The sequence below is a fragment of the Hypanus sabinus genome, chromosome 1 (genome assembly GCF_030144855.1).
Source record: "Hypanus sabinus isolate sHypSab1 chromosome 1, sHypSab1.hap1, whole genome shotgun sequence".
NCBI classification, from domain to species: domain Eukaryota; kingdom Metazoa; phylum Chordata; class Chondrichthyes; order Myliobatiformes; family Dasyatidae; genus Hypanus; species Hypanus sabinus.
The window spans coordinates 49805042-49822408 of record NC_082706.1 but is presented as its reverse complement, the minus strand read 5'-3'; the positions used below and the strand labels follow the sequence as shown (position 1 = coordinate 49822408).

The following is a 17367-nucleotide window of genomic DNA, read 5'->3' as shown; positions in this document are numbered from 1 at the left end:
ACCAGGAGGTTTTGAGAGTTTTGCATGTCACTGAGACCTTCTGTCATCCTCCCAAACCCCAGAGAATCCCTGTCTACTTTGCTTAATCTCTCCTCACGATAAACCACACCCTGCATCTGAAATCAATGGTGAGCCTTCAATCACCTCCGTCTGTGGAGAGTTCATCCTTTCTTTGGGTAGAGTCACTGCCTCGCAGACCTAGGGATTCGGGTTCGATGGTTCCATCCCAAACGCTGGCTTCATTTGTGTGGACTTTGCACATTTTCCCTGGGTTCCCCTGGAGCCCCCATTTCCTTCCCACACATGCCGGGTGGGAGGATTAATCAGCTGCTGTAAATTAAACAAGGAAGAATACAAATTGGAGCAGAGAGTCATCCATTGTATTGTAAAGTGTTCACAGTATTGCTACACTGATGAAGTGATGAGGGTTGTGCAGGTTAGTTGAAGCGAAGTAGCTGTTCCTGAATCTGGTAATGTGGAACTTCAGGCTGCCCTACCCTCTGCCCAATAGGAGCAATGAGAAGAGAGTATGTTGTGGATGCTGGTGATCTTTGATGATGGACATTGCCTTCTTAAGACCGTGCCTGCTGTAAATGCTACCAGTGGTGGGGAGGGACGTGCCTGTGGTGTATTGAGCTAAGTTCACTGCTCTGCAACTCCTTACGTTTCTGCGCATTTGAATTGCTGTAATCAGACCATGATGTAACCAGTCCATAAGACATGGGTGCAGAATTGGACTATTTGGCCCATCGAGTCTGCTGTGCCATCTATCATGGCTGATTTATTATCCCTCTCAACTCTATGCTCCTGCTTTCCCCCGTAACCTTTGACATCCTTACTAATCAAGAAACTACTAAATATGCTCAGTGTCTTTCCTCCTCAGTCACGCTGTGGTAATGAAACCTGCAGATTTACCACCTTCTGTCTGAAGGAATTTCTCCTTATCTGTGTTCTAAAGGAATGCATTCTGAGGCCATGCCCTATGGTACTAGACTCTCCCACTATTGGAAGCATCATCTCCATGCCCACTCTAACCAGAAATGTTGAATGTTTATTCATTTCCATAGATGCTGCCTAACCTGCTGAGTTTCTCCAGTTATTTGTGTGTGTTGCTTTCAACATTTGGTACGAGTCACTGCGATCAACATAGGTCCTTGCAGGCTAACCCTTTAATCCCTGGGGATCATTTCAACAGATCATTTGAAGGTGTCTGTAGGAGCCTCCTTTAGTGTGTGGGTGAAGGGAGGGAGGTAGTATCTCCCACAATGTCCCTTCGCTCCTTGTCCGTGTGTTGGTGTAGTCAAACACACACTCTGTTTGCACACTCATACTCATCTCCACAGCCCATATTTGGTTCTCAGATGATGGAGACTCTCCTCATTTGGGGGTTAGGAGCTTGATTCCATTCCCTGCCTGTCCTTCCTTCCTTTCCACCTTCAAGCTCAGGACCTGGATCCCTCACTGCTCGTCAATGCATCAGGGAACCCCACAGCACATGGGGAGCAGCACAGGTGCAGGTCAACCCCAGTCCTATGAACCGATCATCTTCACTGGCTGAAGATGCCCTTCCACTGCCCATATCCTGCCTCTCAAGTAGTCTTGATGTCAGATCAGACTCAGCAGGGTGGTAATCAGGGGCATTAACTGCCCCCTTCATGGAGAACAGCTGCCTTCTGGTGCTCTTAACGAGGAAGGGAGTTTGGAGTTCGGTGCCAGCGATGGAGATAATTGATATGGGGAATCTGTGGACAGTTATGCTCCCCTGCCCTTTGACTTTCCTAGGTTTGGGAGCTTTGTCTGTATTGGAAGGGGGTCCAGGATGGACACACTGGAGGAGGCAGGATTGGGATCTATCTGGAGATGTGAGAGATCTGTGCCTTGTGGGGTTGATGCTCACCTGTTCTGGTTTTGCACCTCAATTACTCCTCTTTCCATTATCTGTGACGCTCCAAATCAGCATGGGGTCGTGAGAACATGTGGCATTTTCGGCTCATGATTGGGAATCAGCACACAGTGTGCATGGAGGAGATGATGGGTGGAAGGGTGTTGGTGGGGGGGGGGGGGGTGGTAGGAAACGTTACCATGAAGCAAATCAGGAAGGAATGTGGCTTCCTGGCCCAATGCCCTACTTCCCCCCCCCCCCCCAAAACCTCTATGCACCTAAACCTCTCTTGGATTCGCAGAGACTTCTTTTGGGGTTTGGGGTGGTCTGGTGGGGTTGCTTAAAATTCCCAGGGTTCCACAACCTTTCAGGCGAAAGATTTTCTTCCCATCTCCATGCTGAACCACTGATTCCTTGTTCAGAGACCGGGACCCCTGCTTCTCCCCACATCTCAGGGTCAGTCTGCTTAACCTCTCACCTGTCCATCCTTCTCCGTTCCCTCTCAGTCCTGTCTTCTACCTGGGTGAAGAATTTGGCCTTCCTCTTTTGAGAGCCAAAGGCCAAGGCAGGACAATGAGACTGATCTTTTTACCTTTCATTTGAGGAATTTGGAAGTCTGTCATTGGAGAGTTGTTGAAAATCTTCTGCCAGGAGCTACTTCACACTTTGGCAGCTCCCTTACCTCTCCATCTTGCCATCACCTTCAGCGCCCCCTTACGCTGTCCTGTCTCAACCTTGCCCTCATCTACTGACATTCCACATCTCCCTCCCTCGCCCCTGCAAAAGGAATGGAACCTCAGGGCTTTCTTCAACCAGAGGGTGGTAATTCTATGGGTTCATTGCCACAGACAGCTGTGGAGACCACTTCATTGGTTATATTTAAAGCAAAAGTTCATAAGTTCTTCATTTGTCAGGGCATCAAATGTCATGGAGGAAAAGCAGGAAAATGGCATTGAAAAGGGAAATTAATAAGACAATCAAATGCTGCAACAGACTTGATGGGGAAAATGGCCTAATTCTGCTGCTTTAACATCTCATAATAAACCAGACTAGATTTAGACCATTCAGCCCATCAACTTTGTTCTGTCATTTAATTGTGACTGATTTCTCCCACCTACTTCCCATAACCCTCGAATTCCTTAGCAGGAACCTATCAGTCTCTGCCTTAAATGTACTCAGGAACTTGGCCTCCACAGCCAACTGGCAATGAATTCTATAGATTCACCGTCCTCTGGGTGAAGAATTCTGCTTCAACTCAGTTCTAATGGGATGTCTTTTTATTCTGACACTTGATCCTAGACTGTCCTGCTGATGGGGACATTCTCCATATGTCCTCTTTAAAAAGGCCTTTCAATATCATAAGACTACAGGACCTTTGAACAGAACCAGACCGTTTAGCCCATCGAATCTGTTCCACCATTTCATCATGGTTGATCTATTTCCCTCTCAACCCGAATGTCTTGGCATTTTACGTCTTGACATCAAGAATCTATTAATCTCCATATTAAAAACACCCAATGACCTTGCTTCCACAGCCACCTGTAGCAACCGATTCCACAGATTCATCACCCACTGGTGTAAGAAACTCCTCTTCATCTCCATTCTAAATAGACATCCCTCTATTTGAAATGTTGCCCTGTGGTCCAAGACTCCCCAATACAGGTAACACGCTCTCCACATCAATTCTACCTTGTCCTTTCAACATTGGATATGATTCAATGAAATCTCCCCCTCATTCTTTTCAATTCCAGAGTATTTTTGTAAATTTCCTTTGAAACATCTACAATGTCAGCACATCCTTTCTTCGAAAAGTGGCCCAAAACAGCTCACTAAACTCCAAGTGAGGCCTCACCGATGCCTTATAAAGCCTCCGCATTACAGCCCTGTTTTTATCTTTTAGACTTAAAATGAATACTAACATTGCATTTACCTTCCTCACACCTGGCTCAACCTGCATGTTAACCTTTAGGGAATCCTACATGAGGACTCCCAAGTCCCTTTGCATCCCAGATTTATGTGCATCCCAGGTTTATGATAAAATGTGGCCCACACATTTTAATTCCACATCCCATTCTCATCCTGATATGTCTGACCATGGCCTCCCCTACTGGCAAGACAAAGCCACACTCAGGTTAGAGGAGCAACACCTTATATACCGGTTGGGTAGCCTCCAACGTGATGGCATGAACATTGACTTCTCTAACTTCCATTAATGACCCTCCCCCCCTTCTTACCCCATCCCTTATATATTTAGTTTTTCTTCCCCCCCCCTTCCTTTTTTTCTCTCTTTCTGTCCATCACTCTGCCTGTTCTCCATCTCCCTCTGGTTCTTCCCTCCCGCTTTCTCCCTAGGCCTCCCATCCCATGATCCTTTCCCTTCTCCAGCTCTGTATCCCTATTGCCAATCACCTTTCCAGCTTTCAGTTTCACCCTACCAAATGTCTTACTATCTTTCATTTCAGTTAGTCCTGATGAAGAGTCTCGGCCCGAAATGTCGACGATGCTTCTCCCTACAGATGCTGCCTGGCCTGCTGCATTCCACCGGCATTTTGTGTGTGTGGCTTGAATTTCCAGCATCTGCAGATTACCTCGTGATGCCCATATATGGGGGTGATTGATAAGTTTGTGGCCTAAGGTAGAAGGCGTCAATTTCAAAAACCTTAGCACATTTATTTTTCAACATAGTCCCCTCCTACATTTATATGTTTAGTCCAGCAGTCATGGAACATATGGATCTTAGACCTCCAGAAAGTGCCCACAGATGGGTAATTGATGTTTGTGGCCTAAGGTAGAAGGAATAGAGTTATACAGCTGTCGTTGCACGCAAATGCCGGTCAGAGAGTAATTATGCAGAAAGTTTGAAGTTAATAACTCATTTCCTTCTACCTTAGGCCATGAACTTATCAATCACCCATCTGTGGAAATTTTCTGGAGGTCCAAGATCCACATACTCCATGACTGCTGGACTAAGTGTGTAAATGTAGGGGGTTGGGGCTATGTTGAAAAATAAATGTGCTAGGTTTTTTAAAATTGACTCCTTCTACCAGGCCATAAACTTATCAATCACCCCTCTTATTTCCTGATACTGTATTTCATTTCTCAATTTCCTAATCTGTCTACATCTTTCTCTTGCTTCTCTGCTTCTTCAACACGACCTGCCCCAGCATATACTTTATTATCCACAAAATTTCGTCATTAATTCCGTCATCCAAATCATTTAAATAGAATGTAAAAAGAAGAGGTCCCAATACCGAAGCCTGGAAAAGTTGCTCATTACTGGTAGCCAATCAGGAAAGGCTCCCTTTATTCCCACTCTTTGCCTCTTGTCAACTGCCAGTCCTCTATCCATTCCAGTACCTTCCCTGTAATACCATGGGCTTTATCTTAAAACCATATAACAATTACAGCCCGGAAACAGGCCATCTCGGCCCTTCTAGTCTGTGCTGAATGCTTACTTTCACCTAGTCCCACCTACCTGCACTTAGTCTATAACCCTCCATTCCTTTCCTGTCCATATACCTATCCAATTTTTTTTTAAATGACAAAATCGAACCTGCCTCTACCACTTCTACCGGAAGCTCGTTCCACACAGCTACCACTCTCTGAGTAAAGAAGTTCCCCCTCGTGTTACCCCTAAACTTTTGCCCCCAACTCTCAACTCATGTCCTCTTGTTTGAATCTCCCCTACTCTCAATGGAAAAAAGCCTATCCACGTCAGCTCTATCTATCCCCCTCATAATTTTAAATACCTCTATCAACCTTCTACAAACCAAAGAATAAAGACCTAACTTGCTCAGCCTTTCTCTGAAACTTAGGTGCTGAAAGCCAGTTAAAATTCTAGTAAATCTCCTCTGTACTCTCTCTATTTTGTTGACAGCTTTCCTATAATTTGGTGACCAGAACTGTACACAATACTCTAAATTTGGCCTCACCAATGCCTTGTACAATTTTATCATTATGTCCCAACTCCTATACTTAATGCTCTGATTTATAAAGGCCAGCATACTAAAAGCTTTCTTCACTGCTCTGTCCACATGAGATTCCACCTTCAGGGAACTAGGCACCATTATTCCTAGATCACTCTGTCCTACTGCATTCCTCAATGCCCTACCATTTAACATGTATGTCCAATTTTGATTATTCCTACCAAAATGTAGCACCTCACACTTATCAGCATTAAACTCCATCTGCCATCTTTCAGCCCACTGTTCTAACTGGCCTAAATATTTCTGCAAGCTTTGAAAACCTACTTCATTATCCACAACGCCACCTATCTTCGTATCATCTGCATACTTACTAATCCAATATACCACCCCATCATCCAGATCATTAATGTATATGACAAACAACATTGGACCCAGTACAGATCCCTGAGGCACACCACTAGTCATGGGCCTCCAACCTGACAAACAGTTATCCACCACTACTCTCTGGCATCTCCCATCCAGCCACTGTTGAATCCATTTTACTACTTCAAGATTGATACCTAACAATTGAACCTTCCTAACTAACCTTCAGTGTGGAACCTTGTCAAAGGCCTTGCTGAAGTCCATATAGACAACATCCATTGCTTTACCCTCAACAACTTTCCTAGTAACCTCTTCAAGAAATTCAATATTTGTCAAACATTACATTCCACGCGCAAATCCATTTTGACTGTTCCTAATCAGACCTTGTCTATCCAGATAATTATATATACCATCTCTAAGAATACTTTCCATTAATTTACCCACCACTGACGTCAAACTTACAGGCTGATAATTGTTAGGTTTACTCTTAGAAGACTTTTTAAACAAAGGAACCACATGAGCAATATGCCAATCCTCCGGCACCATCCCCATTTCTAATGAAATTTGAAATATTTCTGTCAGAGCCCCTACTATTTCTACACTAACTTCCTTCAAGGTCCTAGGGAATATCCTGTCAGGACCTGGAGACTTATCCACTTTTATATTCTTTAAAAGCACCCGTGATTCCTCTTTTTTAATCATCATAGTTTCCATAACTACCCTACTTGTCTCCCGTACCTTACACGATTCAATATCCTTCTCCTTAGTGAATACCGAAGAAAAGAAATTGCTCAAAATCTCCCCCATCTCTTTTGGCTCCAGACATAGCTGTCCACTCTGATTCTCTAAGGGACCAGTTTTATTCCTCACTATCCTTTTGCTATTAATATAATTGTAGAAACCCTTTGGATTTATTTTCACCTTACATGGCAAAGCAACCTCATACCTTTTAGCTTTTTTAATTTCTTTTTTAAGATTCTCTTTACATTCTTTATATTCCTTGAGCACCTCACTTACTCCATGCTGCCTATATTTATTGTAGATCTCTCTCTTTTTCAGAACCAAGTTTCCAATATCCCTTCAAAACCATGGCTCTCTCAAACTTTTAACCTTTCCTTTCAACCTAACAGGAACATAATGATTCTGTACCCTCAAAATTTCACATTTAAATGACCTTCATTTCTCGATTACATCCTTCCCATAAAACATATTGTCCCAATCCGCTCCTTCTAAATCCTCTTGCATCTCCTCAGAGTTAGCCTTTCTCCAATCAAAAATCTCAGCCCTGGGTCCAGTCCTAACCTTCTCCATAATTATACTGAAACTAATGGCATTGTGATCACTGGACCCAAAGTGCTCCCCAACACATACCTCCATCACCTGACCTATCTCATTCCCTAACAGGAGATCCAACACTGCCCCTTCTCTAGTTGGTACCTCTATGTATTGCTGCAAAAAACTATCCTGCACACATTTTACAAACTCCAAACCATCCAGCCCTTTTACAGTATGGGCTTCCCAGTCTATGTGTGGAAAATTAAAGTCGCCCACAATCACAACCCTGTGCTTACTTCAAATATCTGCTATCTCCTTACAAATTTGCTCCTCCAATTCTCGCTCTTCATTAGGTGGTCTATAATACACCCCTATAAGTGTTGCTACACTTTTTCCATTCCTCAATTCCCCCCAAATAGTCTCCCTAGATGAGCCCGCTCATCTATCCTGCCAAAACACCACTGTAATATTTTCTCTGACAAGCAATGCTACGCCTCCCCCTCTTGCCCCTCCGATTCTATCACACCTGAAGCACCGAAATCCAGGAATATTTAGTTGCTAATCACACCCCTCCTGCAACTATTTTTTACTAATAGCTACAACATCATATTTCCAGGCATCAATCCATGCTCTAAGCTCATCCACCTTTCTTACAATGCTCCTAGCATTAAAATAGATGCATTTAAGAAACTATCCACCTTTTACTCTCTGTTTATCCCTAACGGTGTAAACAACTTTATTATCTTTTTCTTCCTTCTCCCCTACATCTTTGGTCTGAGCGCTCCCTTTCTCTGTCACCTGTGTAACCTCCCTCACAGTTGGTTGTAGTCAGCTGGTCCAGGTGACTTATCTGCCTCCAGACCTTTCACCTTCCCAAGCACCTTCTCCCTAGTAATAGTAACAACACTAATTTTTGCCTCCTGACAGTTTCAAGCATCTGCCATACTGCAATTGTCATCCACAGTGAAGACTAATGCAAAATACTTATGCAGTTTGTCCACGATGTCCTTGTGCCCCATTACTACCTCTCCAGCATCAGTTTCCAGCTGCCCAATATCTACTGTCACTGCTCTTTTACTCTTTATATATCTGAAAATACTTCTGGTATCCACTTTGATATTGTTGGCTAACTTTATATTTCATCTTATCGATCCTTACAGGTTTTTTTGCTTGCTTCTGTTTGATTATTCCTGTGAACCTATCCAAGGCCTGTACATCTCACAGGGCCCAGAACTGCTTGTAATATTCTTGTATCTGACACTTTGCAAAGTTTTGGGGAGATACTTCATTGTCTAGTTCTGCAGAATTGGATGCCAATGTTTGCAAGCTTTAGTAGGAGGTTGGAGGGTGGCTACGCTGACGCTGTTTGACACGGGACCTCCTTCCCCCTGTGTTTTCTCTCCCAGAACACAAGGCGGTGGTTACCAGCAACGCCGGGGCGATCGCGGGAGGTGTGATCGGGGGAATCCTGGCACTGCTACTGCTTGCCTGCCTGGCTGGCTTCCTACTGCAGAGGAGGAGAAGGGGAGGGGAGGCAGCCGGCTCCTACGACCCCAAGACCCGGGTCTTCGGGGATGGCAATGGTGCTGCCCGCCCTGACTTTACCTATCGCCCTGACTCAGACTCGGAGAAGGGCCCCAGCCTGGCGCCCACCACTCCCACTACCACTGTCACCGCCCCAGCAGAGACGGAGATCCTGCTGCAGAGCCCACCACCGACCTACAACGACTACCAGGACGAGGAGGAGGAGGATGAGAAAGGTCCTATTTCCTCAGATCCCATGCTGGAAGATGACATGGAATCCCAAAGAGATGGCTCCATCATCTCCAAGAAAGCTGTATACGTCTGAGGCAGTCTGCTCTGGCCCATTCTGGACCTTCCTGCACCCCCAGTCCCCCCAACTGGCCTTGGATCCTTCCCCTCCTCACCTCCTGGACTCAACAGTGAGGGGGCCAAGACGGTGGGAGCCGGATTGGGTTGGACTCTGGCACAAACGGACGCTACCCCGCAGGGCCGGTTCCTCGGACTTCCTCAGTGCTTTTAGCCGTCTGCGGGCACATCATTGGCTCCTTGCTCCCAGTGTCATGCCTCCTTCCATCACGTCCCCAGCTTTTGATTACAGGGCATAGGTCCAAGTCCCTTGGTCGGGTGACCACTCCCTGTTGAGTGGCTCATTGGCTCCCCATCGCCGTCTTCCCACCTTCTTCCCTGTCCCTCGTTTCTGATTAGACAGCAGGCTGTCTGTCTCTGTAGCCACCCAGCCCCTGAATCTCCTCCGCCTGCACTGCTCTCCTCGCTTTCCCCATGGTCCCCCACTCCTGTCCCTCCCAGGCACCCACCCCCACCCTGATCTCTATACATATCCCCCCATCCTGACATTCCCATACAGCTCCCCCCCACTTCATCCCTCCCATACATCCCCCCACACTCATTCCTTATATACATTGTCCCACTGCTCTTCTTAACATACATCTCCCACCTCCTTAACACTCCCTATTGGTGTGGGCAAGGATCCGTTCCCAGGAGAGGGGCTGTGCTTCACGGCTGCTTGGCGGGAAGTGATAGTGGCTGGGATGCAAAGTAGCTCCTGTGGTTGCCAGCAAGACGAGGTCCTGAGGTCAGCTTGTCTAAGTCTCTGAACTGGGAGACTGCACTGAGATACTGATGAGACTTTGATGCCCTGCAAGGCTACATTTAACAGTAATAGTGGGGTCTGGGATAATGTCATGTTAGAAAGTTTGTGGTGTGTGGCTCTAATCTCCAGCACCTGTGTTTGCTTTTCAGAAGACTTGAGTTTGGCCCCTAGGGGTTAATCTTGGTGGTCCTGGCGCACAGATAGTTTAGTACGGGGAGGTCTCAGTGCGTCTGGTTAACTGCGGGGTCAAAAGCTTGGGCCGAGTGGCTTCTCGATAGAGATATGGAAAGGGAGTGAGATGCTGAGAGACATGGAGAAGGAGAGAAAAAGAGAGACAGTGGATGAGAGACAGAGATGCTCAGGAAGATAAAGAATGGGCTGCAAGAGGGGTTTAAGGGAGATGGGGAGTGATGAAGCGTGTCAAAGAAATCGGGAGGGGCATAGGGGTCACAGAGTCGGGATGTAGAGGTCACAGAGACGGAGGGGTACGGGGGTCACAGAGGCAGGAGGGGTTTAGTGGTTCACAGAAGGAGAAAGGGTGTCACTGAGACATAGTAAAGGTGGTGGGTGTCATAGAGACGGGGGGGTGGTGTAGGGGGTTGCAGAGACAGGGAGGAGCATAGGGTGTCACCAAAACAGCTGGGGGGGGGGCAGAATAAGTACTCACTGAGATGGGGAGTAGGTGGTTAACAAAATGGACACAGCAGGTTGGGAGTGTCTGCTGTCCCGTGTGATTTTTCCAGGGTGGGGGCCATCCATGGTTGTGTAATATATGATCCCACCAGTTCCCAAAAATGTTTGCCCTCCATTCCCCTCCCCCTTTCAAAACACAGGACATCTACCTCCCACCCCCCTCCACCAACCCATCTGTTCCCCACATCACCTCTGTCCCCCCCACCCCCCGAAATGTCTCCTGCTGGCCTTGAACAATTCAAGTGCCTTTTCTAATCCATGTGATGAATTTGGGTTTTGCTGCACAATATTTTTTTTAATTAAAAGGAGTAAATTAATGAAAAGTGGAATGCCTTTGACGTTTTCCTGTGTGTTTCCAGGGGCCAGTTGCAGCAGTCGGTCAGGGACAGCTGGGTAGCGAGTGGGGGTGTGGGGGACTGAGTGGTCTGTGCTAGGTATTGTTTCTGGTTTTGGGAGGAAGAGAGACTGCATCCTTGCTGGATTCATAGCCTCCATGTCAGAGTGGGGATCCAGAGGGGAGGGATGTCGAGGGACTTCATATTGGAACAGGTTTACATTGTCACATGTGTACGGAGGGATATACAGTGAAGAATTGCTCTTGCATACTGTTCATTCAGTTCAAATCATTAAACAGCGCATTGAGGTAGAAAAGGTAAACCAGTAACAATGAGAGATGAAATGTGATACGTACAACACACTGCAAACAGACAAAGTGCTGATAACAAGGTGGATTTTCAGGTGAAGACTCCATTTTGTTGTACTGAAATGGCCATTCTGCTGTCCTTGAGCCTGGTGGTACATGCTCCTAATTTTCGTATCTCCTGGTCGCTGGGAGGAGGGGAAAAAAGAATGAATAGCCAGAGTAGGTGGGACCCTTGATTTCACTGGCTGTGTCATTCACCCCACCACCGCCCACACCAGAATCCACTGGTCACCTAGTATGTGTAAACATGGCATTGTACAGGCCTTTTGGCCAATGATATTGTGCCAAATCTGTTCTAAGATCGATCAATCCTTCCCTCTCGCATAGCCCTCCATTCCTCTTTTGTCGATATGTCTAGCTAAGAGTCTTTGAAATAACCACTAATGTATCTGCCTCTATCCCCACCTCTGGCAGGGTGTTCCACACACCCACCACTCTCTGCATTTAAAAAAAAGAGATACCTCTGTCATCCCCCATATACTTTCATAAAATTATCACCATAAAATTATGCCCTGTCGTATTAGCCATTTCAGCCCTGCACAACAGTCTCTGGCTCTTCATTTTGTCTGTGACTCTTCTCCTTTTATATGGTGGGGGGGGGGGGGGGGGTGGTGTGTGTGTGGATTTCTTACTGTTGTACCTGCAGATCCACATTCCTGAGAGTAGGACGAGTTTCTCGAGTAACTAAGTGATTAATTGCAAATGTATTTACAGATAAGGCTTTCAGCAGAAAGTTACTTCCTGTTCCTCATCTGCAAATGACCGCAATATATAGAGTTCCCCTCCACTCTTCCCACTCGTCCATCTAGCAGGTGGTCCTTCACTGTGCCGGGTCTGAATCCTGGATCTCTCCAACAGCACCATGGGGGCATTTTCCCCACATGAACTGCTTCAGTTTAAGGAAGAGTGAATAATCTTGGAGGGAGTGGCAATAAACTTTGGCCAAACGAGAGCTGGCACATGGAATCTATCCCACTATTGAGAGCATGATTCACAGAGATCAGAGTCTTGAGCAGTCAGTCCTTGTTTCGGTTAGGAATCTAGCAGCGGTTTCTGCATACAAGAGTTCAGGGAGCTTTGGAAGTTCCTAAGGTCAGGGCTGGGGGCTGTAATGTCTGGAAACGGGAATGTTTCTTCAGCCAATCATATTAAAGATTTAGTCACCTGCTGTAAATCAAAGTCTAGTTTATTATCAAATGCTCCAGTCTATATATACAAAGGAGTATTGAAAACTTCCTGACAAAGCATTGTAGGCACAGTAGAATTCACTGGAAAAACATTGATAATACATACATTCAGTGGCTCCTTTACTAGGTACACCTACTCTTTAATGCAAATATCCAGTCAGCCAATCGTAGAATACAGACATGTTGTTCAGACCAAATACCAGAATAGTGAGAAGATCTGATCTAAATGACTTTGACAGTGAAATGATTGTTGGTGCCAGCCCGGTTAATTTGAGTATCTCAGAAACTGTTTTTCTCCAGGGATGTTGATGCACAACAGTCTCTGCAGTTTACAGATAATGCAAACAACATGAAAACATCTAGTCAGCGGTGGTTCTGTGGACAAAAGTTCCTTGTTAATGAGTGAGTGAAGTCAGAGCAGAATGGCCAAACAGGTTCAACCTGCTTTGAAAGTAACTCTACACACAAGTTACAACATCACTGAATGTAGAGCACATCAGATTGTGAGGTGGATGGGCTACAGCAGCAGAAGACCATGAACATACTCGATGGCCACTTTATTAGCTGCAAAAGATACCAATAAATAGGCTATTGAGTTTAAATTATACATATTATGGGCAAAATCAGAACAAAATAAAACAGACTGTTGTAAATATTAGCTTTCTTTGTGGTACATACAGTGTTCTCAAACATGAGAAAATCTGCAGCTGCTGGCAATCCAAAGGAGAACACACAAAGTGCTGGCTGGCCAGTGGAGTTCCTCCAGCATCTACGGAAAAGAGTTAACCGTCGACGTTTCGGGCCAAGACCCTTCATCAGGGCACTTCTTGAGTCCTGATGAAGAATCTCGTCCTGAAACATTGACTGTCTACTCTTTTCCATAGATGCTGCCTGGCCAGAAGAGCTCCTCCAGCATTTTGTGTGTGTTGTGTTGAAATGTGCTGTTAATGTCAATGACTAACACATTCTGAGGAGGTGCTGGGGAACACTGCAAGTGTCGCCATGCTTCCGAGGCCTACATAACCTACAACAGTGGGAATTAAGCCTAAGTTGCTGGCACTGTAATAGTGTTAGAACAATTGCCAGGTATGCCAGGTGCAAAGTGGTCACAGTTTTTGTACTGAGATAATAGAGATTGTGCCGCTTGGCTCAAGAACTGAATAGATGAAGGAAAGAAGTGGTTCCTGAATCTGATGGTGTACAACTTCAGGCTTCTGTACTTTCTGCCTGATGGGAGCTGTGAGAAGATAGCATGCTCAAATGATGAGGGTCTTTGATGGTGAATGTTGCCTACTTGAGGCAGCAACTCCTGTAGGTACTAGCAATGGTGGGGAGAGTTGTGTCCGATGCAGCTTTGCATTGTGGTGTCTCAGTGGGTAGAGCTGCTCCCTCACATCCTATGAGTTCAATCCTAGCCCCTAGTGCTGCTTGGATGTTTAGTATTTGCATGTTCTCCCTGTGACCCTTTGGGTTTTGTTGGGGAGATCCAGTTCTCTCCAACATCCACGGGTCTGTATGGGATGATCCCCCTGGGTGATGGATGGGTTTGGTGAGGGAGAGGAGATGGGAGGTGGCGAGAGTGGAGCAGGATCAGTGTGGATGGGCCAGCGTGACATAGTGGGCCAAAGGACCTGTTCCTAAGCCCCGTGTGTGTGTGTGTGTGTGTGTGTGTGTGTGGATCCAGAGCGGGGACCACCCCTCCTATGTGTGGATAGGACTCTAAATTAGAAGGAGAGAGTGGGAAGACTGACAAACTCAATGTGGGATGGTACCCTCTTGGCAGGGTAGTATGCTGTGGGACTGGGTCCTACAACTGGTTAAGTATACAAGGTAGGGGCTTGTCAATGGCTGAAAGGTCTGTTCCACTGATTCCCCTTTCCAGTGGGCTGAGGAAGTTGGGGGAATGTGGAAGGTCTGTGCCAATCTAAAACCCTCTTTGGCTTTGGTACAGATGCCAATTTGTGATGGTATTGGGTTTGCTGTCAGGAAAGTTCCAAACTCAATCAAAGATCATAAACCCCATCTGATATAGGTAGAATAGCTAAGGTTACCTCTCTAAAGGGAAGTTACACTGTAGCCAGCTACTCTTGAAAGATTAGTTTATCCTGCATGATGTGTTTAGTTGCCAATACTAACCAATTTGAGGACCTCATCTAAAATGGTGGTGTGATCACGAACCAGCTTCTATGGGGTCAACTAAAGGTGTTATTGTCTATTTTTAAATATATTTTAATGATCGTGAGACCCTGCTGGACAGCAGTTTGCTCATTGCCGGTTAAAGTGAAAGAGCTTGACTTGATGCAGGCTGCTTACATTAGAGAGGCATCGGTATGCGAAAGCGGTGTGCCTTGGTCATTTTTCTTGTGATCGCAGGACCCTGTTGAGCATTGCCAATGTGGAATGCTGTAAGTCTGATTCAGTGATCTGTTAGCGAGTAGCAGGAGAGCTGTGAGGACTAGGCTTTGAGTAGCTTTGCGGCTATCTAGAGGGAAGGCATTGCAATTGTTGCTGCTACCCCAGCGCTTACTCGGCAGAATACAAAATGCATTGTGTTCGATAGCAGACTGGTGCAATCATGGACTTGCAAACTTGGATTATATATTTTTTGTATGATTACTGCTGCCTTATATAAGCAATGTATGTAGCACATACACATTCATGGCATATGTATCCCTGTTGGTACATTGTTTTGCACCTTAGCCCTGGAGTAATGCTGGCTGTATTCATGGGAATTTATGTCTGATTGAATGACAGTTAAACTTGAACATGAGCAGTGAGTCTCCTTTCCTTACCAAGTCAGCTGACAAAGTAGTTTAAACACTGATGATTAGATAAAATTCATAAAAACACTTTTAAATTCACCGATGATTTCTATTTTACAAAAGGTTTCCAGATTACAAACGATTTCCAAAACACAGGTGCAATTTCTATCGGCTAAACAGATATAGCAACGAGTTGCAGAAGAACGGGTGATATATCATAGAAAAGTTACCATGCCTTTCTGACATTTTTGGCATCCCTTGAGCATTCCTATTAAGTCTGACTGTTGTCCAACATTTATACTGTATTTTGCCACTTGGCAACTTTACACGCATGAGATGTCTTTCAGTTACATTTGTCAGGCCAGGTGAATGTGTTGTTTAATTAAGCTGAAAGAGATCCCCTCCCCCATTATTTTTCCTAGATTAAACTGTGGGCCAGTGAGGACCATATTGTTCATTTGTTTATGATAAGAGACTTGACAAGGAATATTGTTTGGGAGTTTAACTTATTCAAAAACAACTGTTTGACCCCTAAAAGAGTCAGCTGCTATGTTAAGAAAGCCGAACTTGGCAAACAGGCCCTTGGGCCCACAGGCAGTGAATATCCATCACAAGTTATTAAGATCCTCCCCCCTAGTTTCTGACCTCTCCCTTGGAGCTGAACCTTGGCCTGGTGACTCCCAGCTGGTTGCCCTACCCCCTCTATCCCAAATGGCAGCTTATCCCAAAAGACAGAATTCAGGGCACGTGGGCCCTGAATGGCAGTGGAAGATCCACTGGGTGGGCAAAGCCTCACCCAACACCAAATTCCCCTTCCATACCACCTCAGGTTCCGGAGTAGCCCTTCTTGCAAGGAAGTCACAAAAATTCCTACAGCATTTTCCTCCGGGGATTTCCCATCAATGAACTTTGTTTTTATAGATTAAAGATTAGCGTTATTTATTGGAAAAGACAAATGATAGTACTGAAGCTGAGGTTGTTGGTTTACATACAGAGGCAATATATAATGAGACTCCTAGCAAGGAGAAGCTATTGAGAGGGCAATCTTGTAGTCAACAGGATGAGTTGTAATGTACAAGGTGGACAAAACTGAAAAGGGTGAATACAGAGCAACACACACAAAATGCTAGAGGAACTCAGCAGGCCAGACAATATCTCTGGGGATAAAAGTAGTCAATGTTCAGGCATCAGCCCTTTGGCAGGATTGACGAAGGGTTTCGGCTGAAATGTCAACTGTACTTTTTCCCAAAGATGCTGCCTGGCCTGTTGAGTTCTTCCAACATTTTGTGTGTGTGTTGCTTGGATTTCCACAGTCTGCAGATTTTCTCTTTTTTGAGAGGTGAATACAGGATTGAAGGTGTTATATCTGAATGTGCACAGTATACAGAATAAGGTAGTTGAACTTGTAGCACAGTTATATATCGGCAGGTATGATGTAGGCATCTCTGAGTCATGGCTGAAAGAAGATTGTAGCTGGGAGGTTAATGTCCAGTGATGCACATTATAGTAAAAGGACAGGTAGGAAAGCAGAGGAGGTAGCATTGCCCTGTTAGTAAAAAATGAAATAGGTGACATAGGCTTTGAATGTGTTGAATCATTGTGAACAGAGCTAAGGAACAGCAAGGGTAAAAAGATCCTGAGAGAAGTTGAATACAGATCCACAAACAGTAGAAAGCATGAGGTCGACAAATTACAATGAGACATAGAAAATGAATGCCAAAGGGGCAATGTTACAATAGTCATGGGAGACTTCAATATTTAGGTAAATTTGGAAAAACAGAAAGGGGATTTATAGAATGCCCATGAAATGGTTTTTTAGAGCAGCTCGTATTTGAGCCCACCAGGGGTCAGCTATTCTGGGTTGGGTGTGGTGCAATGAATCATAATTGACTGGAGAGCTTAAGGTAAAAGAACCCTTTGGGGAAAGTGATCATAATATGA

General features: G+C 45.3%; 1 protein-coding gene across 2 annotated transcripts in view; it reads left to right on the top strand.

Annotated features, from left to right (window-relative positions):
• LOC132393557 (nectin-2-like) overlaps window positions 1–17367 on the top strand; it is a 59302-nt gene that overhangs the window by 22063 nt on the left and 19872 nt on the right. The window contains exon 6 of one of the 2 annotated variants that reach the window (XM_059968981.1): window positions 8853–10901. The exons of the other annotated variant lie outside the window; for it this stretch is intronic. Coding sequence (XP_059824964.1) covers window positions 8853–9295 — 443 coding nt within the window. The 3' untranslated portion in view covers window positions 9296–10901. Of the gene's footprint in view, window positions 1–8852; window positions 10902–17367 lie in introns of those variants that run through there. 2 annotated transcript variants of the gene reach the window in all.